Source organism: Octopus sinensis, unplaced genomic scaffold, assembly GCF_006345805.1.
Source record: "Octopus sinensis unplaced genomic scaffold, ASM634580v1 Contig13273, whole genome shotgun sequence".
Classification (NCBI taxonomy): Eukaryota; Metazoa; Mollusca; class Cephalopoda; order Octopoda; family Octopodidae; genus Octopus; species Octopus sinensis.
In genome coordinates, this window is record NW_021832865.1 from 1 (window position 1) to 27,500 (window position 27,500).

Consider the following 27,500-nt stretch of genomic DNA (forward strand, 5'->3'; position numbering starts at 1 on the left):
CAGTCGGGGCGGCGCTGGCATCAGCCACATTCGGATGGTGCTTTTTATGTGCCAGCGGCACAGGTATCACAACTACTATTTCCATTGATATTTATATTTATTTCGATGTTCATGTTCATGTACTTGACTCAACAGGTCTCCTCAAGCACAGCGAGACGTTCCGGGTTCCAGGGTAATTATATATATATATATATATATATATATATATATATATATGTAAGTAACAACAATTAAGATTCAAGTGAATTCCAATGAGTTCAAATGAATGCGGTACTTAACTTAGATGCACCAGAAATCTATATGGTATTAACCATAAAATAATGTGGGGTGATTATAAACAAGAAAAAAGCAACAAGACTGGATTAGTTGTTCAGTACAATTGTTTCATACGAAGAACAGCTTTATTAAAAGCTGCAAATATTGCAGCAAATACAAGTGTCCTGTATTCATCAGCCAAAACACATATGAGTTTTCCAAACATCCTAGGGGTGAGGCTACACTCATGAAGTATCGAAGAGAGTTCAATAAAAAGCAAAGTTAGATTGTAAGCAGACTTCACAAGTTCTCTAAAGATGCACAGTTTTATAAAAGGTTTTTAGTTTCACAGAAAAGGTAAATCCATCCATAATAATGCAGGTGTAATTTCCGGAGATATGAGGAGATATTTCATACTCAGAGACGATGAATTTATCCATAATAATGTAGATGCAATTTCCTGATATATGAGAAGATGCTGATCACACTTCTGTTCATTTCACATACATATATGTAAGGATGTATGTATATGTATATATATATGTAAGTATGTATATGTATGTATATTTTGATATTTGTTTATTGTTTATTTTAATATATTAAGTAATATGTGTATCATGTTTAGTATATTAATATTAATATTAATATTTTTCAAGTTCATTATAACCTCTGACGAGGCCTATGGTTTTTTAATATATAAGTATTATATTTTTTAAATGCCTACAACTTTAGTATGTTGAAATCTATAGGCAATGAAAATTAGATTCACTTTTGACCATAGGTAAAAAGAGCTGTAAGAAGCAGTTTATGGATTTCATTAATTTATACTATGACTTTTAAAATCTTTATTTGTATTACTATCTTATCTATTGATTTATATAATATTTTTGTATGCTTTTGATGTTCTCATTTGTAAAATGAATAAATAATCCAACATTATAATATCCGTAAGTTGATGAACAAACCAAATTGTTTCTCCATTTTCTTATTTGTATTATAAATTTACGGTAAAAATATTTCTCTACCTTCACCCGTTTAATACAATAAATGAGTTAATTGCTTTGCAATTAAAAACATTTATGTATTAAGAATTTGGGTACTTTACCAACAGTATATTGGATAAATGATATCCCATAGTGGGTTACACCCATAACCCCTATCTTACTTTGTACTATATATATATGCGTGTGTGTGTGCGCACGCGCGTATCTCCGTCCGTCCCTCGCTATTGCTTGGTGCGTCTTTATCCCCGCAACCTAGCGTTCAGCAAAAAGAAAAAAAAAACGAGAGAATAAGTACTAGGCTTACAAAGAATAAGTTCTGGTGTCAATTTCTTCAACTTTAAAAACCCTTCAAGGCGGTGCTCCAGCATGGCCGCAGTCAAATTACTGAAACAAGTAAAAGAATACATACTGACACATATCGCATATATCTACTAAATGAACTTTGAACTGAAAAAAGATATCGTTATGTGTCTCATTGTGTGCTGTTGTGAGCACTCACCTACTTTCTTATTCATATCAATTCTCATATAATCGTCAACTACGTCATTTGTAGAAAATTTCTTAAAATATCCATTTTTCTGAAAGTTATGAGGAAACAAACCTGTTGATAGGGTGCACATTTAAGTAGGTAAGACTCTGTGTATACCCACAGAAGGTTTGTGGGTGGGGGGAAACATGCCAATCAGTGGCCACCACTGGGGAAAACCAGGTAAGTTTTACTGAGGTCATTGACAAAAATGAAAGTGAAATCTTCCCTAACCTACTTTCATTGTGTATTTCCTATTAAAACAATTTATTTCTCTCTTTATCAGCCACTTCCTTTTTTATATTTCGTCTGTTGCAAATAATAATAAACTGTTATCACAAAGTTCTCATGAAAGCAAATCATGAAAAAGAGGACAAAGGGAAGTGATTTTCTCGGAAAAACATTGATATCATACAAAATTGTAAAACCAATCAACGACTTAAAAACCATCAGATAAATATTCAAGTTTCAATTTTGCTCTGAGCTGTTACGAGGTAAGTTTGCGCTTTACAACTTCCTAATTTAATTTCTGTAAACCCATTTTTCGATTGCTTTACATATTCTTCACAAAGTCACTTTCAATACTTTTCACTACATCATAACCACACAACTTTGCCCCATGACTTTATTTTCTCATAACTTTGAGAAAAATTAATGTTTTTTCTTTTTTTTTTTTTTTTTCGTGAAATGTTCTGCAAATACCTTTCAGATGCAGGGTTGTATTTAAACCATAGGGGGCACGAGGCACTTCAAGATCGATGGGCCCCTCATAACAAAATTAAAATCTTAGAAAATTGCCAAATTTAAATCTCAAAACCCATCTCCTTCAAATAATTGAATTTGATGATTTAGGAGAGAAAATTTAAACAAATGACCGAAAATGTCGCTTTATAGATACACTTTTTCATGCTGGTCGCTTTGCGCATCATATAGAGTTGAACTTGATACTCAAGAGGAGCTTGGCCCGGGAAAACATCCCATACATCTTAGAACCATCTGGATTGTCCAGATGTGACGAGAGGAGATCTGACAGCCTCACTCTATGCCCCTGGTCCGTTGTCTGGGATGTCACAGTTAGCGACTCCTTTGCTTCTTCTCACATCTTGGATGCTGTGGTCAGGGCGAGATCCACAGCTTCTGCGGCCGATCAGAACAAAATCCTGAAATACTGCGATCTGTCGGCCAACTACATTTTCCATCATGTGGCGTTCAAGACGTTTAGTGGAGTCGGGCCACTGCGAGATTCCTGTTTTCACTGGCAACTCACCTGGCAGAGGTAACTGGTCAGGCTCATGAGGGCGCTTGGCTGTTCCAGCATATCAGCTTCGCCATCATCTGCGGCAACGTTGCAAGCGTACTGGTGTGTCTCAATAACCAGTAGAAAGATTTCCCAGTGCCCTCAACTTTTCAACCCAAGGTGGTAAATTGTTTTGTTCTTTTGTTTTTTTTCTTTTTTCTCTTTCTTTCTTTTTTCTTTTTTCTCTTTCTTTCTTTTTTCTTTTTTCTTTTTTTCAATTGTATTCTCTGTTTTGTCCAGTTTTCTAGTTTAATTTTGTAAAACAGTAAACACTGAGAAGGCAATAAAAATCATAACTTGCAATTTAAAAAACAAACTTCAAGTTTCGTTTTTCACACATCCACTTGCGGTAGGGAAGAGTGGGGTAAGGTTTTTTCTTTCTTTTAATGTGAGTTACATATGTTTCAGAATGTAGAAGATAAAATGACAGAAAATTACGAAAAAGACAGAAATCATTTTTGTTGTTGCTGTTCCAAAGACAGGATGAGAGAGAGAGAGAGAGACAGAGAAAGAGAGAGAGAGAGACAGACAGACAGACAAAGAGAAAGAGAGGTGGGGTAGAAATACCAGCATTTCAAAGACGTGGATTTAAAAAGTTCTATTTTTAAAACGGCTTCCCTTCATTGTTTTGTAATGTGTTAAAAAAAAAAAGAAAGAAAGTGGGGCACACCTTGATAAAAACAGGAAAATTCAAACAGCTATTTCCAAAAGTCTGCTTTTCCAGTTTCCATTAAGAGTAGGTGGGGTACAATGAGTAACATTTACTGCATTTTTGACTTTGAAGTAAATATATTTTTTTTAAATATTCACTACCTTACCAAAACTCTATCAACGGAGTAAAGACCTTCTCTAAACTCAGTAAAACCTATGATATATTCAGAATAATATTTCAGAAAATTATCACTGTTTTTTTCGGCATATAAAAGACAAATATAGGCGGGGCAAAATGGGTAAGACAAGACTAGGTAAATATGCTTTTCCATTTCCCCAGAATTAAATTTGCCAAAAGAGTCATACACATAAACATCCGTCCTTAGACATCAGAAAGATCAGAAATGCAACAAAATCTTAAATATCTTTGTCAAATGAAAGAGGATTTTGGAAAAATAGCACATAATATGAAATTAATGAAACTCAACGAAATCTAAAAACTCAACATAAAATATTCTTTATAGCTTCTTCCTTATAGCTTCTTTGCCAAAGATTATCCACATATTTTATTTGTTACCTCATTTACAATTGGGTCAAGTTTGAGGAAAAATTCCTTCAAAATAATATCTATTACCTACGTTTCAAACTCTCAGCTACGCAAACCAGGTGTATTCAACCATTTTTTTTTTTTACCTGAGAACCCCTTTGATTCCTATTTTACTCCTTGGGACCCTCCCCCACACCCACCATACCCATTCGATGTTTAAAAAAGTCAAATTAGGACTTGTATAAAAGTCGTTAAAATATCTTGTGTACTATGGACCTATAACCAATTTCTTAACAACTAAATTCTACGGAAAATGAATGTTTCCAAGTAAAATAATATACATGTATATATTTATTTACATAAGGTAGTACTTTAGTGTTAATTTCTTTAATGCAAGTCTGGTGGTTGGTGCTGCTTTGCTAGTTTTAAATTGTTCTGCTCTTATGTTGTCAATGATAATTGAAGATCACCTTTTTCTACAACGTCGATTCAATTATGAGCTGTTCACAGTAAATTAGCGACATGGCTGAAACCAGATTCAACAAGGTAAGATAAAGGAAAAGTAGTAAAGTACAACTGCACTCCCCCACCAGAATAATGGATACTTTGTAGCAGTGTCATTTTTTTTACCATACATTACGTTCTCCATCTTTAAATCTTGCTTGAAATATTTCATCGTTCTGCAATTCAATGAGATTCTCCTGCAAATAGATATCTACATCAGCAACATGAAATGTCACCCAACACGGTATATTTAACTGCAGCAGGTCATTAAACTGACCTTGCATATCATTATGCAAGTTTTTCAAATGTTCAGTAAACATGGTCGTCCTTGTGCAGATTACTGTTAATTGATTCCAAACAGGGAAATTCTAATAATACACAGCATACAATATTTATTTCCTAGAGCTGTACTTTCCCCAGAAAAGCAGCAATCGCTCCTTTGGAGGATATGAGGTCAAAGTCTTCTTGAAGCTGTTTGTCAGATATATTTTATCAAATTTTTCTGATAAATAAAATATATCGCATTTAGCTGCAACCATTCGTGGAGTGAAAGTGCAGTTGTACTTTTAGCTGGAATCATTTGTTGGCTGCGATTGTTGTTAGCCAGGAATGAGACAATAATATACCAAAGTACAAAAAAAAATGACGCAGACAGTTTGATAACCATATCATGTTCGTGTGAATTACAAAGCATTCAATTTCTCCATTTTGATTACAGAATTCATGAAATATGCAATCTTGTAAATAATATTACAATATTAAGGGGATCGTGCAGATGTGCTCTTGATTGTTTCACAAGTAGGTGTTACTGGTGTTATCACACAGTGTATAGAAAATACCATTTATTCAACAGGCAACAAAATCTCTGTATCTGCCAATCATGGGCGGAGCACAGTCATTAGCACAAACTCTCACATTTCCCAGGGGAATATTATGTTCCTCGAAATAAGTTAGTGCCTTTGAAAATTTGTTTTGCCTTTAGTATCTGTTTTAAGATGTCTGGTAAAATGAATTTCCTCTCTGAATTCATTACACCCCACCACCACCACCACCAAAAAAAAAACGATTATATGCCAATACTATAGCTTTACTGTCTCTCAGGGTAGATTCATCAGGTTGAAGAAGAAATTTCTTTACTTGCAGTTTGGCTACAGGTTGCTTCTCTCCATCTTAGCCATTTCATTGACGCACAGTGACACTGATGAGTTGCTTAAAGGAATCTTACAAGTAATCTCAGTAGCATTTTGTTTCATAAATGATGACACTATGACAGATACCGCTGGCAAAATTAGTTTCACCAATATTATGGGGTTTCCCAATCTTTGCTATCATTTTAGAAATTTCATAGGATTCCAGTCAACCATTATGATTTTGTCACTTATTCTCCATTTTCCTTGCTTGGAATTCATTGTGCAGTTTTCTAAAATATTCTACTGGATTGTTTTAGTTGTCTTTGAACTTGGTCTCTGAAGGAATTCTGAGCTGGCTTGGCTGAGACATTGTTTTCCCTTCATTCTGTGCTGATAGAATACAGCCACAAGACAGATATTCAATGGAATACGGTCGACATTTCCTCTTAGTCGGAGGAGCAGAATTTTTATTAAAGCACCCCGTATAACCCCTCGTAACTTTACTATTTTTTAAAATTTTCAGAAAATTTTTCTTCTACACATGGAAATTCAAAAGATTAGGCAAATAGAATTTTTGTATGGGATTTAGGCAATTTAGCTGTTGTTTTTAGCACATCACACAGCCACCTGATTTCTTCTTCATTTCTTTGTTACTATAGTGTATTGATATTCTTCAAGAATGGTCCACTGCTGGAATTTAAGCAAAACGTTCTGAGTTTCTGTATTTTAAACTCTGATTTTAAAAAAAAAATTGGAAAGAAGTAGGAAATTTTTAGGATTTATGTGGTTTAAAATAAGAATTATTTTTTTTTCCCTTTTTTTTTTGCAATAAGTATATGAATTCCAGTGCATAGAACACAAATTCACAAAACTTTTCCAAAAAATAAAAACCACAAGCACCTGCTACCTTCATTTCTACTTTCTGTTGTATTTTCTTTTAAATCGGAATTTTAAAATATAGATAGTCCGAATTTTTGACTCAAATCCACCCTTGGGTGCATCATCATTCCACTAAACGTGTTTATGGGGAGAAAAATATTGCAAAATATTAATACATGCCAGTGACAAAGAGACAAAGAATGTATCAGCTAAATCAACCTTAAATCACACACAATTTTTTTCATAATCATTTGAATTCTCATGTGTAGAAGACAAAACATAGAAAGAAGTTATATGCAATATTATATTTATCAGTAATGGATTAGAAGTTCCTTTTCTTAGAACGTATGATAAAATACCAGTTATAGAAGATATGGAAAAGTTCTTACCTCTGTCCTAAAAAACTGACTAACTCAGAGATCAGTCTTGCGAAAATACGTTGAAATCAACTTGTTGCTAAGAACTGAGATATTATTTCTTTTGTCTGTCTGTCTGTCTGTCTCTCTCTCTGTCTCTCTCTCAGAGCTGGGCATAAGTCCGTTAATCGTTAATTAACAAAGTTAATATTTTGGTTAACGATTTAACTTTTAAGTTAACTTTAAAAATCATTACCGAACTAATTAACTTCCGTTACATTTAGCTTCCACTAACCCCAAAATTTCAATAAAACCAGTAAACGTTTCTATTGTTTAATGATTGTCTTATCATATTTAATATTGTACGCGTCATTCAGTGAGCAAGTGTTGGTGGACTTGTTTGTCAAGTACAACACATCCGTCCCTTCCAGTGCTGCAGTTGAACGTTTATTTTCCATAGACAAAGACATCTTGAGTGTCAAGAGATCATCCTTGTCTGATGAAAATTTTAGTTTGCTAATTTTCAAGAAGGGCAACATTTATATCATCAACAAAATAGTGGAGAAGAGGAAAAGTTGAATCATGCATATATCATGTTTTCCAATTTAAAAAAAAAAAATTTATGATCACCTTATCAGTAAACTTCTTTTAGTTTAATACTAATATTATGTTTCATTTGAGTTTTATTTTTTACCTTTTCTGGCTCTAAAACCCTTTAAAAACCTTAAAAAGGGCCAAAACTATGAAATCAGCCTTTTTTTAGGCCCTTTGAAATTTAAAACTATAAAATCAGGATTTTTAACTCTTAAGCGAAAAAAACCCCAAAACAAAAAAACTATATAGTTTTTGGGTTCTAAAGCCCCCAAAAAGGCTGATTTTATAGTTTTGGCACTTTTAACCCTTTAATGTTTAAAATGGCCAAAACCCATTGTATCTGATTCCTCGACGAAATCTTTTTAGAAAATAAACAAATCATATTAGTGAATTCTCATAGCTTTGAGATAATGTAAGGGCTTTTCTTCTAGAAAGCAGAGAAGTGGGTGAAAAGCACAATTAACTGAGGAGGATGTCAACATAGAAAATATTAACTTCCATAAAGTGGAAAAAATAAATGGAAGGAAAAAGCTGGTAAATATTTCGGTGTCAATGGAAATAATTGTTATGTGGTAGTAGGGCATGCTAGAAATAACAGCCAAATCTTTTCTGGAAAAAGGAGCCATTTATGCATGATTTCGATGTCAGATTCATTGAAAGCATGCAAAATAATCTGGAAAAGAAAAAAAGGACTCGTGAAACAAAATTCCCTTTGTGGGAAACTTCAAGGTCTCTACCACCCCTCCCACCTTTCTTTTCTGGAAAAAAAGTAGCTTGGGGCGAGTTTGGAGTTCAGATACATTGAATGCACCCCAAAATATTATTCCACACTAAGGTATGAAATATTTACTGAAAGAATAAAATCTTGTATCAGTTATACCTGTATTTTAATTAATTCAAATTAATGTACCTCATCTTGAAAAGTGGCAAACTTTTTGTTGGTTGCCATCTGGGATAATTTTTGTAACAAATCAAACAGATAAGATGCATTAAGAATTTCAATTTTAGTGTTTATCCATAATGTTGTTGCTTTTACACCTGTTAATTAAATTTACATACCCATAAAAGTTAAATTAATCAGCTAAAAAAAGATCAGCTAAAATTACATAACTATCAACCAGTGGTATATAAAGCACCCACTGACACAATTTCAAATCTGTATGTAAAAAATTTACAAAGCTACAAGCAAATATTGTGGACACCCCTCCTGAGCCTGAATAATCTCTATATATAAAACAAAGGATGTCTGTTTGCGTGTGTAATATGTATGCATTTCTACAGTTTTCAACCGATTTTCACCAAACTTTACACACACATTACTTATGTGCCAAGGATGGCCACGCACTATAATATTTTGCTCAGAGCTCTCGCATAAAGCAAGAAATTGGGAAGAAACATGTTTTATGTTTTTTCTCTAAAAACTGCAGTTTTCAACCAATTCTCTCCCTTTTCACATTCTCTGTTTTTCTTGCTTACCTATATCATCTCTCACTCTCTGTAATAGTTCCTCTCTTTTAGTCTACACTTTTTTCCTTCCTTCTTTCTTTATTTTTTTTCGTTCTTTCTCCTTCTACATAGGAAACGAATCTGAAAACGAAAATTTTCACATTTATTATATTAAATATGTATATATACATATAAAGTATTGATCCATGATAGAAAATTCAACAAAAAAAGTACTCCATCTTGTGAGAGATAAATATTATTTATTTAAAGGTCACAATACATGTATTAAAGCGCTACTAGTAGTTTCATATGTTGAGAAATCTCAAACATATTCTTCAGACGCAAACCACATATCATAAGGTATGGATTTCTCAACTATTTTCCATTTAATCCCATGCAGTATTTCATTATCTTTCAAAGTCCATATGTATCTAGCCAACTTGGTAGCTTTACTTTTGTCCTTATGTCCTATGTGATTGGCATAGAGATTTTTAAATTCTCCTTCTCATAATCCAGCATAGGTCTTCTTAACAGTTGCATTATTATTTACGGTTGCAGTAGCTTCTGCCTCATATATGATAGATTTAGTCATACATCGTTGGTCAAGTGGACACGATATAGGCCAATGTCACGAGCCGGGTGGTGTCTATATCTCAATGTGTTTAATTATAAGAACATTTATATTAAACACATTTAGATTTAGACACCACTCGGCTCTAAATCTAATTTTAATGTGAATGTTTCTGTCTTTAATAATGTGTTACCTTTTAGAGATTCATTAAGAGAGACACAGTGTGTGCGTGTGCGTGTGTGTGTGTGTCTGTCTGTGTGCATGCACTCCTGTGCTTTAAGCTGGTCTCTAAAGGCAGAAAGTGTATTTATATTATACTAGCAGCTAAGCCCGGTTTCACCCAGTCTTTTTGGATGTTGTGACTATGATTGTTTTCGGTTAGGCATAATCTATAACACCATTTCTCAACCTTATCATTTCAGGTCCCCAGTTTCGATTGGATCTCCAACTATATGAAAATTTCCTGGCTCATCCTGTCAAAAAACAGCTTCTAAGCAACTGGATGTTTTAATGGCGGAAGAAAGAGGGGAATTCCAATAGGAAAAGGTTTTTATCGATTTTCTCGGTATGTAGGGAGGCTAGGAAAAAAATACAAACTGCATTCCAATCTATGCACCCATGTGTGCCATTTTTTGCACAAATTCATCCTGCCATTTGGTTGTGAACCTCAAGACAAGAAAGAATACAACGATCGCCCATGTCCAATTTATATTATAGATATATATAGATTGGTAAACCGTCCTGTTGCTAAGGCAACTCACTCCTTTCTGATTAAATTCAACTTTGAAGATTCTTTATGTAAAGCATTGGTAAGGCATCAAAGAATAACTTGTTGAGAATTTGCTGAGCCTTGTTGATTGGCCAGTTGTAATCCAAAAGTTGTACATTAGTCTGTTAAAACACAAAGTGAAAAAAAACAGCAACAGGTTTGGTTTCCTTGCTTTCCACATTTGAGCAGGAGTCACGGTGACTGGCATTGTGACAGGAGTACCACAACCCCAACGAAGCAATTGACCAATCACAATTGCCGTATTATGTGGTTCAAAACCAAGGGTTGGACACATAATAATCTACATCATAAGCGGAAAGTGTAACCTCTCGAAAGAGCTGTTCTTCACTCCTGCTCCAGAGCATCGGCTGCGGGGTCATTCCGAAAAGCTCTATCTGCGACGATTTCATCTCAATCGAAGGAGAGGGGCTTTCTCCGTCCGGGTTGCGGATCCATGGAATAAGCTGCCGGACGAGATGGTGAGGATGCCGACGATCGCTCGGTTCAAAGTCTCCCTTGACCACAAGTGGCATGAACTCTTTACATGAACACCACCCTGTACCTAACTCCATGTCCCCACTACATGGCCTTGCTTTTTGCTTTCTGAGCCAAAAAATTAACTAACTAATTAACTAACTACTTCATTTTCTTGTATCTTATATATTAAAAGGCAAGTTGTCTGTCTGTCTGTTGTGTGAACCACTTCTACTCCTACAATTTTCAACTGAATTTCACTAGATTTGACATGTGTACTCTCTTTGACTTAGGACACTTTTTCTTATGATTTTTTCCTTGAAATTCCACACCCCCAACATAAATAGACTACTCTCAATTCACCAAGGATTTGAACCCACCACATCTATGCAATGGTATGTGTTTGATCTTATATATTAAAAGGCAAGTTGGCTGTCTGTCTCTGTGTGTATGTTGTGTGAACCACTTCTACTCCCACAATTTCCAACCGAATTTCACCAAATTTGACATGTGTCCTCTCTTTGACTTGGGACGCTTTTTCGTATAATTTTTTCCTCAAAATTCTGCACTCCCAGCATAAATAGACTACTCTCAATTTGCCGAGGATTTGGCTTGAGCCAGTGAAAAACGTAACATGCCCAACTGGGAAAAATCAATACTTTACTTTGTCAGCTGTGGCAAGCTCTTATCGACTGCTTGCACAGTACTGCCAGCAATATTCATTTGCAAGCTATGATTTGCCTCTGTTTACACATGAGTGCTTTTTTCCATATAACTATTCCAACTTAAACTAGCCACTTCAAAACTCTTACCCAAAATCAATTCAGTCTGCTTGAAAAACATTTTTACAAACTACATGTTACTATTTTTTGGGTGCTATACATTCACCGCTTTTTCCTTAGGACTTTTTCTATTGCATAAACTGATAATTTTCCACCATACCTCGACACAAAAGTTCCAATATAGGTGGGCAAACAAATGCTGCAAAGAAAAGTAAACGCATGCATGCAAATGAATCTGCTGAAAACGCCGCCAGGAGGAACTCTCTCAATGCACATAGGATGGCTTCAGTGCGAAGAAGGGAAAGTGAGGAGCAGCGTTGTGAATGGTTAGCACAACGAGCCATCCAGAGCAATGAGCAATGTTCAGCACGCCGAACAAGAAATGCTTCCTCTACTACTGCTGTACGAGCTGCAGCACAATGTGCAGTTTGGTATACAAGAGATGCTGCAGCAACTGCTGCTGCGTGTGCTACAGACACTACAGGGGAAAGACAACAACGACTGGAGACAACAACTCGGCGAAGGGCTGCACAACGTTCCTACTCAAGGCCATGCTCCTCACATTGGTCAATGACAGCATTCAACTACAATCCTACAACTGACCACAGTAATCACCCTGATGTTCAAATATGCTGCATGCCCACAATCTGCCAATTTTGCAGAGCTAAACTTTGGCCTGGAGAAACTCCTGGCATGTGATGATCCACCTGTAAGATAACAGTACCTCTTCTACAAGATCCTCCACCCCTTTTGACAGGGGCGTCTCATTATTTTCATGACTTTCTCAAGCTGATACATGCCTACAACTGCACATTCCAAATTACTTCCTTTGGCCCCAACATCATACGAGATGGGCATTTCATGCCTTCCTTTAAAGTGCAGGGGCAGATTTACCCTAGAATTGGTTCCTTGCAGCTGCATGACGCTGCGTCGCTCTACTTTGTGGGAGACAACGCTGACCAGGCATACTTAACAAACAGCCCTGGGCAACGCTGGATACGCCTGCTAGTTTCTATAAGATTGATGTTTTCTGATTTTTCTGTTTTTGGTTAGTGCCCTGAAAGTTTTTCAATCTCTGCTCTGGTTCGCTATCTTTGTTATAAACAATTTAATTAAATATTTGAGGTGTCCTGTGTTGTGGTTTGTAAAAAGTGTTTCTGAATTATCGTGAGAGAAAATGTTATGTGTAAAGACAGCATGTTTTAGTGACATAAACTTGTTTTTAGGTGATTTCTGTAGTGTTTATGAGGTGGTCAAGTCACAGAGTCAGTAGAGCACCAGATAGGTTGCTTTGTGGCAATCCTTCTGACTCTTTGCGATGCTCAAATCAATTTTGTCTTTGATCACTTTGGAGTCAATAAACAAAGTACTGGGGTCAATTCTTCTCAGCCTCTCACTTTTTCTTTCTGTTTCTCTCTCCCTCTTTTTAGAAGAAACCAGTTTTGGTCATTCTTGCAAAAGGATGGCCTTGACATCATCCTCATCATTGTTTAATGTCCTCTTTCCATGATGGCATGGGTTGGATTGTTTGTATTGGAGCTGGCCAGGCTCCAGTTGTCTGTTGTGGCATGGTATCTACAGCTGGATGTCCTTCCTAATGTCAACCACTTAACAGAATGTGCTGGGTGATTTTTACATGCCACTGGCAAGGGTGTATTTTTATGTGGCACCCACCCATGAAAGGACAAGCCTGTATGTATGGAAGGCAGCGATTTTACTTAGCTTCACATGACTTTTCAAGTACAGCAAATCACCACATCCCCTGGTCCCTCCGGGTCTAAAATTACCCAAGACATGCCATTTCTGACCATAATGCCCCATACAACCCTATCAAGGAATTGAGGGCCCAACACAAAGCAGTATTTATAAATTAGGTTCACCTGGTTTAGTTTGGTGGGTGAATGGTTGGGGTGTTCTTTTGTTGAATGTATTCTATATGATGTTGTGGCATTAATCAGGCTTATCAGATTGGTACTTTTGGTTGTTATTGTTGTTGTGGTCATTGTCATTGTTTGGAAAATGTGGACAAAATGCTCAGTGACATTTCATCCAACTTTATGTTCTGGGTTCAAATTCCACTGAGGTCAATTTTACCTTTCATCTCCTCAGGGTCAATAAAGTAAGTACCAGTTATACACTGGGGTTTATCTAATTGATTAACCTCTCCCCCAAAGTTTCAAGCCTTGTGCCTATTGAAGAAAGAATTGTTTGGAAAATGTGTATTTAGGTGAAGTTAGTCATACTAAATGGCATCATTTGGTGGCATTTGTTTGGCTGTTTTATTGCAAAACATCTTTTTAAAGATTTTAAAGCTGAGAAGTGTGACTTTCAGATTTCATGGACATATGTTAGAACTCTGGTTTCTGTGAGTGAAATTAGCATTGTTCAATCAGGAATGCCATAACTTCTTTGCAGATATTCTCAAGACAAAACGATTTTAGCAAATGTATTCGTCTATTTTAAAAATGGGAGAACTTTTGAAAAACTTTGGCTGTTATTTGTAGCATATCTGGACTGTTTGAAGGCTATATGTATTTCAGGTTTACATCAGGCATGTAAAGTGGATGTTTATGATGTGGATAGCATTATATTGTTACATGGATGGTGAATAACTTGTATTTATCTAGCATTAAATCTTGGTTTTATTTTGCAGGAATATCTGCCACGAGTATGGAAGGAGAAGATGAGGGCAGAACGATATTGGTGTCAGGAATCCCAACTGATTTCCGTTTGGAAGCCATTCAGTCTTATTTTGAGAACAAGAGTAGATCAAGTGGAGGACCTATTAAAGGAAAGCCAGAACGGATCCAAGATTCTGAGGAAGTTATTATCACTTTTGAATCGGAAAAAGGTTAGAAGAAATATTCTTTATTTCATGAAATCATTTACAGACATCATCATTGTCATCATTTAATATCTGTTGTCCATGCTTGCATAGGTTGGACAATTTGCACATAATTACTGTGAACACATTAGATTAATATAAAGCAATGTTAAAAATCATCATCATCGTCATTTAACATTCATTTTCCATATTTGCTTGCATTGAATAGTTTGACAGGATCTGGTGAGCAGCATTGACCTCTGGGGTCAGCTTTGGCATGGTTTCTATTGCTCAGTGCCCTTCCTAATGCCAACCACTTTACAGAGTGGACTGGGGACAATTTTCCTGCCATCATTACTAGTGAGGTTGCCAAGTAATGTCCAAGACAGGAAAAAAAAAAAGGAAAAACACTCCTTCTACTAAATGGAGTGAGGAACCGAAAGGGTTATGTAGGGGTTATGCTAGGTATTGAAAGGCTAAAGTGTGATCAAGGAGGTACAATAGAGAAACTGTAGAGCAGTGTTCTATTCCAAGTTGTCACACCATTCTGTATCCGCTCATTAAAATTCTTTAGTCATCAACAATCTGGCAGTCATGGGTAGGCTTTTATAACGAAGAGGTCTCAAAACTGAAACGTGCTTGGAGTTGTCTCTCTGCTGCTAAATTCATTCCTTCACCTTAACCTGAAGGAATATCAAATGGCATATATATATATATTTATATATATATATATATATATATATATATCACCTGATCACGTGACCGACCAGGCTATCAGATGCTGCTACAAATCGGTGGTCACAATGCGCTTTGCATTGTTTTAGCCTTCAAATGACGCCACCCCGCTGGCTAAGTGAGCAGGCCAATATATATATATATATATATAAATATTTTTTTTTATTTATAAAAATTTAAATTTCAAGGTTATGTTCCTCTCGTTTCTTGGCATGGGTCTGTCACGAAGATAATGAGTCTCTCTTTTCATTAAGGGACTAATTTTAATTGAAATTTTGCAGTGCACTTCATTAAATGTTTTGACATATTCTGATATTCAAATATTCTACTCTTTATTGGAAAATAGGCTTACATATTGGTCTGCTCAGGATAAAGCTTTTTATTGGCAATTGTCTTTGTGAATGACTACTGTTTCCTCTAAGTACTGTATGTGCGTATACACATAAGTGTGTATATGTTTATCTGATCACACACACACACATCCTATGATGGCCACAGTTTCTCTCTTCCAAATATCAGTCACAAGGCTCTGGTCATCTTGAGGCTGTGGTAGAAGATACTTGCTCAATGTGCTGTTGAACTAGAGCCAGTTAATTGTACAGGGAACCTCATAATCCTTTCAGCTATCGAACAAAGGGGCCTCTAAGTGATGACTTGATCTGCTAGAAAAGGCAGTTAAATCTTCTTCATGTACCACCTAACATCATAAACAAGGAAGGACACTTGGACATGTTTATGACCAGAAAGTGTCTGACCTGGTTCTACACCAACACAACCATGCCCTCCACTCATTAATAATGACATTATATTCTCAATTTCTTCTGCTATTTTGATTTTCAGATGCAGAAAATGTTGTCCAAAGGAAGGTCCATAATGTAAGCAAACATAAACTTCATGTGGACTGGTATAAAAATCTAGTCTGGCAAGAAGATGCAGTGATTGTGTCAAATGGCCCCAAAGACATGTCGGAAAAAATGTTAATTGATTTTTTGGAAAAGACAGGAAAATTGGATATTGTATATGTTTCCCCTGGAAGAAAAGCTGGAACTTTTCTTGTGTATTGCCAAAATGAAATTGGTAAGTTTCTTCAAGTTTAATTTGTTTTGAAAAAGATTTCTTGAATTTTGTTTTGTTAATAGGATTGGTATATCTTTTGTGTTTTAATTGTTTTAGTCTAATGACTCAGGCCATGCTGGGGCACCACCTTGAAGATCTTTTTTAGTTAAATGAATCGACCCTAGTGGTTCTTAATTTTTAAAACCTAGAAACTTTTATCATTCCATTTTGCTGATCTGTTAAGTTACAGGAACATAAACACATTGACACCAGTCATCAAGCAGTAGCGGGTAACAAATAGACACAACGACACAAACACACACACACACACATACATACTGGGCTTCTTTCAGTTTCCATCTACCAAATTCACTCACAATGCCTTGGTTGAACTGAGGCTACAGTAGAAGATTCTCACCCAAAGTGCCACACAGTGGGACTGAACCCAGAACCATGTGGTTGGGAAGCAAACTTCTTAGCACACAGCCCTGTCTGCACCTATTTATATCTTTTATTTCTTCCCAGATTTTGCTTTTTGGTTTCTCACATTTATCAGGAAAGGAAGAAATTTGTCAGGAATGATGGTTATCAGGCAGGAAATCAGAAATATTAGAGATGATGTTTTATCAGTGAAACTGATTCCAGTATTTGACCGTTCCTTCAGTTTCTAAACATTGGAAAGAGGGAAAGTAAATGGAATATTTTACCATCTTTGTTTGATTGATAGAGGGAACTTGTTACAAATGTAATTTCTATCTAAAACAAAATGGAAAGAAAACTGAGTCTTTACCTTGTAAATGCATATTACTGAATAATAATACAAATATATAGTTTAATTCTAAAACAAAATATATTTTGTTAGTCTTGGGAGGGTCATTGTGCCAATGATAAACACATGCACAGGTCTGCCTGTCTTTTACTTTTAATTATAGTTTCAATATAAAACGAATATGTTGAGTAATGATACTCTCATAATATTGAACACATCAAACTAAAATTTTCAAATCAATAAAATTCTACAAAGGACTTTCCACACAGGATTATATATTCGGTTGATGTGATTTTTTCTTTTGTCTGTTGTTTCACCTCTCCATTTTATTTACCTTTTCTCACTACAGACTCTGAAACATTTCTTCTTTCTTCTAGCACTTTCATCTTTATAATTCAGAGCATTCCTTAACTATTTAGCATTCAGATTAATCTGTCAAGCTTTCTGCTTATTTATTCACATCATTTCGTATTAATCATGCATTATCTCATAGCTTTGAAATTTTGACGAGGTAATTGTTAATTTTTAGAATGATATTGTATGGTTGGTGTAAGAGGCCAGATATCATCATCATCATCATTGTTTAAAGTCCGCTTTCCATGCTGGTATGGGTTGGACGATTTTGACTGAAGGCTGGCAAACCAGATGGCTGCACCAGGCTCCAATCTTGATCTGGCAGAGTTTCTACAGCTGGATGCCCTTCCTAATGCCAGCCACTCCGATAGTGTAGTGGGTGCTTTTATGTGCCACCGGCACAGGTGCCAGTTAGGCAGTACTGGCAACCTCGCACAAATTTTTTTATACATGCCACCGGCACAGGTGCCAGTAAGGTGATGTTGGTAACGATCACGCTCGAATGGTGCCCTTTTACGTGCCACTGGCACAGAAGCCAGTTGGCTGCTCTGGCAACAATCACACTTGGATGGTGCTCTTGGCACCCTACTAGCACGGGCGCAAGTGCCAGTAAGGTGATGCTGGTAATGATCTGGTAACGATCACACTCGAATGGTGCCTTTTATGTGCCACTGGCACGGATGCCGGTTAGCCGCTCTGTCAATGATCACACTCGTATGGTGCTCTTTGCACCCTGCTAGTAGATATGGCCTGTTTAAATGTTCAGGGGTTAAACATTCTGCATTCTCATTTCTTTGCATTTCTTAACATCTTCTGGAGTCTTTATATTCTTCATCCTTACCCTGACTCATCTCAGTTCTCTGCACACCTTCTTTCTACCTGTGTTTCTATGCTGCTGTGTGTGCATGTGTGTGTTGTCCATTGCCTTACACCCTGTTGATGCTGTTAAAGTATTGTTTTGAACTGATGAACAGGGAGATGAGGCAAGGATTGCAGAGGACCAGTGTTCAAAGGAGAAAGAATCTGGTATAATTGAGGGGATGGAGTTGGATACAAGAAGGGTGACATGAGATGGAACAATGAGTGGATCAAAGAGCCTGAATGGCAATGGTATAAAATCAACCAGAGAGACGAAACAGGGGCCCTCATAGCAGTGATAGAAAAGACAGTAGAATAGATCCTGGAGTTTATTTAGAGAGACAGGAGTTTAGTTACTTTATTTGCCATTTGCTTTCAAAGCTCCCTTTGCTAGTTTTGGCTTGTTGATGATGATGATGATGATGATGACGATGGTGGTGGTGGTGGTGGTGATGGTGATGATGATGATGATGATGGTGGCGATGATGATGACGATGACGATGATGATGATGATGACGATGATGATGATCATCATCATCATGATGGTGATGATGATGATATTGTTAAAATAGACATTTTGTTGTGATGATGTAGAAGAATGACAAACAGATAAACCATCAAAATTTGTTGTTGTTTTTTTAAATGGCTCAGTGAAGAAGAAGAGAGGGCAACTGGTCGATATATTGTGAGGTAAAAGGGTCAACAGCCTTGACCTTTTGAAGGTCAAACTCCTTCATTGATGAGATTGATCTGGTTGTATTAGTCAATGGTCTGCAGGAAAAAGAGGCAAGTTTTGGAGAATTGTCAATCATTGATGTTTGGATACAGTGGTCATTAGAAAGAGGGGTCAGTATGGGGTGGTGGTGGTGAGGAGATACATTGTAAGGTTTATGAGAAGAGAGGAGACAGCTGTGTTTGTGTTGAGTATACCTGGTGCTAATATAAGTCATTAAGAACTATAGTGATTGTTGTTGTGACGATGGGATGAGAGGGGAGAACATCTACAAATGAACCATTGCATCATGAAGTTGTCTTCTACATGGTGATGGAATCTTCTCTTTAGTTTACAAGAAGATATTCCATGGTAGAGAATGAGAGCAGCAAGTATATTTAACACGCTGCTTCTTGCTTTTATAACTTTCAATAAATATCGAAATCGAAGAAGGTGGCCAGCTGGTCGAAATGTTAGCATGCTGGACAAAATGCTTAACTGCATTTCATCTGTCTTCATGCTTTGTGTGCAAATTCTGCTGAGAATAACTTTGCCTTTCGTCCTTTCAGGGTTCAAAAAAATAAATACCAGCTGATGACTGGGGTCGATGCAATCAACTAACCCTTCCCTCCAAATTGCTGGCCTTGTGTCACAATTTGAAATCAAGAGACATTTGGGGATGTGCTGTGCTTGAGAGGATCCGTCAAGCCAAGTGCACCTGAACTGGTGACACATAAAGAGCATCCTTTGAATGTTGGGCCTCACGGAGGCAAAGTGGCTGAATTCTTTTCGAGTGTTGGGCCTCACAGAGGTAATGACCAAGATTTTTGGTATTATGTCATGTTTTGGAAGATCCATCAAGGCATGTAAAGGGACCCATTACATTCTCGGAGTGGTTGGCGTTAGGAAGGGCATTCAGCCAAAGAAAATCATGCCAAATCAGACTGGAGTCTGATGCAGCCTTCCAGCATGTCAGCCCAGTCAAACCGTCCAACCCATGCCAGCATGGACAACAGAACTTAAATGATGATATATCTTTAGAAATGGTTGGGTAGTTATATGTATTTTTAGTGAAATAGTTTGTTTTTGTTTTGTTTTCTTTTTGTCTAAATAACTTCATCTCTAACTTGTCTCTGATATTGTCATGTCTTTAACCAAAGTACAATATTCTAGAATACAAGAATGAGCCCAGACGAGAAATGTTGAAATTCCCATCTCTACCTTAAAACACACACTTTTAATGATCTGAAGACCTTTACACAGTTGCTCAGGCTGATAGAAATAGCAGGAAAGTATCCCTCCCATTACACCCTGCCTTCTTCAAAACAGAAGCTACCATTCTAGATATTGGAATGGTCATGGCTGGATTGTCTTTCATCATAAATCTGCTCAGTCAAATTTTGTTTCTTATGTTTTACACTTTACTTATCCCTAAATAGAAATACCTTTTACATTTAAGGATGAGAAAATATTTACTAAAGGACACATCATCACCATGATCATGATCATCATCACTGTTTTAACGTCCACTTTTCCATGCTTGCATGGGTTGGACAAAATTTGATGATGAGTTGGATTTCTGCAGCTGGATGCCCTTCATGTTGCCAACCCTCACCTATTTCCAAGTAAGGTAATGTTTCCCAGTGACCAGACATGTTTTAAGGAAGATTGGAAATGAAGGACACTGCTTGTATAACAGGGACACTCGTTTGCAACAGGCAAGGAAACAGTAACATACAGACGGACAGACAGACAGATGGCTTCTTTCAGTCTTCGTCCACCAAATCCACTCATAAGGCTTTGGTGAGCCCAAGGCTATAGTAGAATACATTTTATCCAAGTGCTACACAGTGGGACTGAACCCCAAACCATATGGCTGGGAAGCAACCATCTTACCACACAGCCACACCTGTGCCTATATGGAGTTGTTAAATAATTGGAACTGCATTTTAATGCTAAAATCTCCAAATTTGAAGAATTCTCAAAATCATTTCAATCTAAAATGTGTTAAAACATCAGTAAATTGACTTCAATTTGATTCTTTTACCAAAATGTATTTCCATTCATTGTATTTATTGCAGATTTTGAGTATGTTCAGAGGATGTGCCAAAACACCCCTTAAAAGGAAATCAACTGAAAGTGGATAGAATTAAGGAAATAAACAGTGTTCAAGTGAAAAACGTTTCTTCAAATGTCAGCTCTGAGAGTCTTCAAAGATATTTTGGAAACAGTAAAAGAAGTTCTGGTGGAGATATTTCTTCAGTTCAACAACAAACCTCTGATACTTACATTATAAGTTTTAAAGAGGCATATGGTAAGTAATTTTTTTCTGCTCTCTTTGTCTAGTCTACCTATCAGAGTCAGTTATTAGCATTGTTTTAATTCAGGTTTTGTTGGAACTCCTGGAGGCTTGCTATCCACAGCCTACGGTACCATGCTATCTCTTCTGTTCAGCCATGTAATATTTTCTTGATGATAATGGCTGTGACAAGGAGGCAGACTTTTGGTAACAGCTCTACTCGGCGCTCTGTCCTCATTTCCTCTTAATATCTTCTGATACTGTCCCCAGGGCCCCAATAATAATTAGAATTATCTCCATCTTTCACAGTCAAGCACATTTAACCCTTTCGTTACCAAACCGCCCAAAGCCGCCCGAAAAAAATTTTGGTTTATGAGACCAAACCGCCCAAAGCCGCCCGAATTTATCTATTCATATTTAAATGAGAATATCAGAGCAAATCTCTTCAGTACATTCGTGAAAACAGGTATTATATTTTGTAAACAGTTCAACTACAGTTTTGTACAATAATCGAAGTGTAATTTTAATTCCGTGAATTTTGGGAGATTTTTTTCCGAAATTTGTTCCTATTGTGTTTTCAAAATTTGTAATTCTGACAAAAAATGGATACGAATTTCATTATATCAAGCAGCGAGTCAGAATTCGAAGGATTTTCTACTGAAGACCTTCATAAATCTAACTCTATGACTGAAAAAAAAAAAGCATGTGGTATTTGATAATGAATCTGATGTTTCATTTTCCGAAAGTGAAAACAGTGAATCTGAGATATCCGATAGCGATAAAGAAAACGAATTGGCACCTGAATGGAGTGAAAATTTAAAAACTGTTTCTTTCGGTGATTTTTCTGAAGAAACTGGACCAAGCCACAGATTTTCCCAGGAGAGTAAAGCTTTAGACTATTTCTTTTTACTTTTCCAATGAGCCTATTTGAAATCATTACGGCGGAAACGAACCGTTACGCTAAATATAAACAAAGCGAAAGAAAGGATAGTTTGTGGTTTCCCACAACCTTAAATGAAATTAAGACTATTTTGCCATAAATATTATTATGGGTATCAGAAAGTTACCCAGAATAACAAATTCTATCGTAAAATTTTGTTGTATACCCAATTGAATATTAGCTAATAACCCATTTTCTATAGCGATGTTTGAACAAAATTTTAATAATTTTATATTTTGTGGAATTTACCTGTATCTACCTGCAATTAGAGTCACTTTGTGACAAAAATTATATTATAGAATTGGTTGAGAATATTTCATTAAATTATCTTCCAAAAATCAGATTAATATATCGATAAATAAAAAAGTTATAGTTGTTTAATGAAACCAGACTAAATTTATGATTACGTTAGAAATTAATTGAAACACATAAGGGGTGTAATTTGGTCAGAAATATAGTAACGAAAGGGTTAAGAGGATTGTCTACTTGTTCACCTAACTAATTGTGGGTCAAATGCGTATGCAACATCAGTTATAGAGCACATGTGGTTCACCTTGTCCACAACGACCAGGCCTGGCTTGTTGTACTAAAGCACTTGGCCCTTTCTGCATTGAAAAATCCCACAAGATTTTACAGGTCTCTGACTCTGTGATACTCTGTGGTTTCTGTTTGTAGCATGTTTTGCTTCTCTCTAACCCCAACTTTCCTCATACTTTCCAATGCAGCACTTTTGTAACCTCATCATGTCACCACAACTCATATTGGTTTGGGGCAAGTTGAGAGCATTCATTCACAGTAAGGGCAATGGCTTCATCAAATTATTATTATTTTTATTGAGTGAGAGAGTAGTGCATGCCATCAAAGTGATACTGGGGTAAAATATATGAAGCCCAGAATACCCATCATGACTACCCATCTGATAAGGGTACACCAGGCTCATGCATCACAACCATATGTGCGCGACATGGTGATCTCATATCAAGATAAACAGCGCATAACCTTGCATGTGGAGCCCAGTTAGAATTTTCTTCTGGTCGAGTAAGCCATCCTGCTCAAAAGGTCCCCAAATAAGGGTTAAGGATGTTGAACGAAACACCTATGTTTCCAGAGGTGAATTATTCAAACCCCAAAGAATCCCTCTCAACACATGGTTATGATGCTCCCCTACTACTTCTTCTTATGATTAGAGATGCACATATCGTCAGCCACTAAGAGACATGCTCAACTGGTTAGGTCAAACAACTGACAAGCAAATCCGTGGTATTGAGCAGAATATTTGCTGTAACCCATCTTTTATAGCAAGACAAAATAAGGTACATGATATCACTTCCAATCAGTTAAGATCAGAAGCCACAAGAGCCACTGCCTGGTACTGCATCAGGGCATATTATTATTGTTGTTGTTGTTATTGAAAGAACAGTGCATGCCGTCAAAGTGACACTGATGTAAAATATACAAAGGTACACCAGGCACATGCATCACAACTATATGTGCACAACATGGTGATCTCATATCAAGATAAACAGGGCATGATCTTGCAGGTGAGGCCTAGTTAGAATTTTCTTCAGGTCGAGTAGCTCATCCCACTCAAAAGGTCACTGAACAAGGTTTTTATAAGGATGATGAATAAAACACCCATGTTTCCATGTTTCAGAGGTGAATTATCCAAACCCCAAAGAATTTTTCTCAACACATGGTTATAATGCTCCTCCACTACTTCTGTTCATGAGAGATGCACATATTGTCAGCCATCAAGGGACATGCTCAACTGGTTAAGGACAAGCAAATCTGTGGTATTGAGCAGAATATTTGCTGTAGCCCATCTTTTCATACCAAGACAAAACAATGTGGATGATAACACTTCCCAATCATTAAGGATCAGATGCCAAGAGAGCAACTTCCTGGTACGGCATCACATTATTATCAGTATCAATAACATTGATACGCTTAGTTTTGTTGGTTTTTGTACGTATGTACGCGTGGCGTGTGTCACACTTACTGCAAAGAAGTGAGTGGTAAAGAGAGAGAGAGAATAAGAGAAAGAGAGAGAGAGTGAGAGAGAAAGAGAGAGAGAGAGTGAGAGGCAGTGATTGGTGTTTGTATTGTGTTTTTAATGTTGATACATACATACACACATTGTTAAATCAAAAGCAGGAGAGAGGAGGGACACAGAGGAAGTGAGAGAGAAAGAGAGAAAGTGATAGAAACAGTAGATACATAGATCCAAAGAAAAGTTGATACATAGACACGTAGTTAAATCAAAGCAAATAACTGCAGCAAATATTGGATGTCACTTTCGCTATTCATTACCACACGAGGATAAAATTAACTCGCAAGTGGCTGAGTACTCCACAGTCATGCATATTATTAACGTAGTTCTGGGGGCAATTCAGCCTCACACAGCTAGAACTCATTTTGGCCAGCGTGGTTAGTGGTTAGGATTCCTGGCTTTCACCCAGGCGGCCCGGGTTCGATTCCCGGCATGGGAACGCATGTTTCATCTGGTGGTCAATGAGGAAACTAGGGATAGATGAATGGCTGGTGAGGGCTGTGCAAGCCATGTACAGAGATGCCGTAAGTAAGGTTAGAGTTGGCAGCATGTACACAGAAGAATTCAAGGTAGAGGTTGGGGTCCACCAGGGTTCAGTACTCAGCCCCCTCCTATTTATCATAGTCCTCCAGGCAATTGTGGAGGAATTCAAGACAGGTTGCCCCTGGGAGCTCCTCTATGCTGACGACCTCGCTCTAATCGCTGAGTCACTATCAGAACTGGAGGAGAAGTTCCAGGTGTGGAAGGAGGGTTTAGAATCGAGGGGCCTTAGAGTCAACCTAGCTAAAACCAAAGTACTAATAAGTAGAAAGTTAGAAAATCCACAAATATCCTCAGGAAGATGGCCCTGCTCGATCTGTGGAAAAGGTGTAGGTAGAAACTCTATAAGATGTACCCAGTGTAAGCTATGGACACATAAGAGGTGCAGCAATGTCAAAGGTAGGCTAACTGGGAAGATAGTTTTTGTATGTGGCAGATGCTCTGGAGCATTGACCTCCGAAAATCTGCAGAAAACAACTTCCGTCACTTTCCGGGGGGAAAAACTAGAAGTAGTTGATAGCTTCCGCTATCTAGGTGACCAAGTCAGTAGTGGGGGTGGGTGCGCTGAAAGTGTAACTGCTAGAATAAGAATAGCCTGGGCAAAGTTTAGGGAGCTCTTACCTCTGCTGGTGACTAAAGGCCTCTCGCTCAGAGTAAAAGGCAGACTGTATGATGCATGTGTACGAACAGCTATGCTACATGGCAGTGAAACATGGGCCGTGACTGCTGAGGACATGCGTAAGCTTGTGAGGAACGAAGCCAGTATGCTCCGATGGATGTGTAATGTCAGTGTACTTACTCGACAGAGCGTTAGTACCTTGAGAGAAATGTTGTACCTAAGAAGCATCAGTTGTTGTGTGCAAGAGAGACGATTGCGCTGGTATGGTCATGTGGCGAGAATGGATGAAGATAGGTGTGTGAGAAAGTGCCAATCCCTAGCAGTTGAGGGAACCCGTGGAAGAGGTAGACCCAGGAAAACCTGGGACGAGGTGGTGAAGCACGACCTTCGGACGTTAGGTCTCACCATGGAAATGACTAGAGACCGAGACCTATGGAAGTATGCTGTGCAAGACCCGGCAAGACTAGTGAAGCCATAACCCGTGGCCCCTACCTGGGACATAGTCAGTCCACCTGTGCATACCTTCCTTCTTGTGACACTTGTGAAGACCTGTTGAGGCAAGTGAGAATCGAATCGAATCAAATCAAATCAAATCGAACCAAATCAAAATAGATGAACATCAATGGAATTTGTATCCTTGTGGTACCAGTGCCGGTGGCACATAAGAAAACCATCCGAACGTGATCGTAGCCAGTACCGCAACGACTGGCCTCCGTGCTGAGGGCACATAACAAACACCATCCGAGCGTGGCCGTCCGCCAGCCCCGTCTGGCACCTGTGTCGGTGACACATAAGAAAACACCATCCGAGCGTGGCCGTCAGCCAGCCTCGTCTGGCACCTGTGCCGGTGGCACATAAAAAACACCATCCGAGCGTGGCCGTCTGCCAGCCTCGTCTGGCACCTGTGTCGGTGGCACATAAAATCACCCACTACACTCTCGGAGTGGTTGGCGTTAGGAAGGGCATCCAGCTGTAGAAACACTGCCAGATCTGACTGGCCTGGTGCAGCCTTCGGGCTTGCCAGACCCCAGTTGAACCGTCCAACCCATGCTAGCATGGAAAGCGGACGTTAAACAATGATGATGATGATGATGATATAATATGTAAAAAGCACCCACTACACTCTCGGAGTGGTTGGCGTTAGGAAGGGCATCCAGCCGTAGAAACACTGCCAGATTTGACTGGGCCTGATGAAGCCTTCTGGCTTCACAGACCCCAGTAGAACTGTCCAACCCATGCAAGCATGGAAAACGGATGCTAAACGATGATGATGATGATGATGATGAGTAAACTGGAGGAAGACAGACCTTCAAGTGATTGGAAGAAAACAAATAAAGATCTTATATAGGGGCAGGAAAATCATTTTAATCTTTAGGATCAATATGGATGTTAATCCAATCATAACAGTGGCATTTGTGGGCCTCACAGATCAGGAGGCAAAGCCCCCAGATCACAGGCTGTTGTTATCAAACTGAGTGTGAGTCGAGGGTGAATACACGACGGAATAGCAATAATTTCGTCTCAGCTTTCATTGATAATGCTAAACACGACATTTTTGACTTATGATATGGAGCATTTCCTTTTCTTTCACTCTTTTTAAAAAATGGCCCTCCATTAGTTATGATGATGAGGTTCCTGTTTATCTGATCAACGAAACAGTCTGCTCATAAAATTAACGTGCAAGTGGCTGAATACTCCACAGACATGCATACCATAAGTTAGTTCTCAGGGAGATTCAGCCTCACACAGAATGTTACAGGGATGGCCCCTTTGAATTACAGCGACAACTCACTTTTGCAAGCTGAGTACACTGCAGCAAAGTGAAGTAGAGTACCTTGCTCAAAAACACAGTGCACCGCAGGGAATCATTCTCATGACTTTATGATCATGGGCCGAATGCACCTAAGCACCTTCACTCTCTTAACCGTAGAGAAAAGGATTGAAGTGAGAGAGACAGAG

The 27,500-nt window shown here is 37.7% G+C and overlaps 1 protein-coding gene across 1 annotated transcript in view; it reads left to right on the forward strand.

Moving 5' to 3' along the window:
- Window positions 1-2,261: 2,261 nt before the first annotated feature.
- LOC115229622 overlaps window positions 2,262-27,500 on the forward strand; it is a 43,091-nt gene continuing 17,852 nt past the window's right edge. Inside the window, exons 1-5 of the mRNA XM_036499273.1 lie at window positions 2,262-2,279; window positions 10,183-10,306; window positions 14,439-14,636; window positions 16,185-16,421; window positions 21,175-21,407. Coding sequence (XP_036355166.1) covers window positions 14,456-14,636; window positions 16,185-16,421; window positions 21,175-21,215 — 459 coding nt within the window. The 5' untranslated portion in view covers window positions 2,262-2,279; window positions 10,183-10,306; window positions 14,439-14,455 and the 3' untranslated portion in view covers window positions 21,216-21,407. The remainder of the gene's footprint in view (window positions 2,280-10,182; window positions 10,307-14,438; window positions 14,637-16,184; window positions 16,422-21,174; window positions 21,408-27,500) is intronic.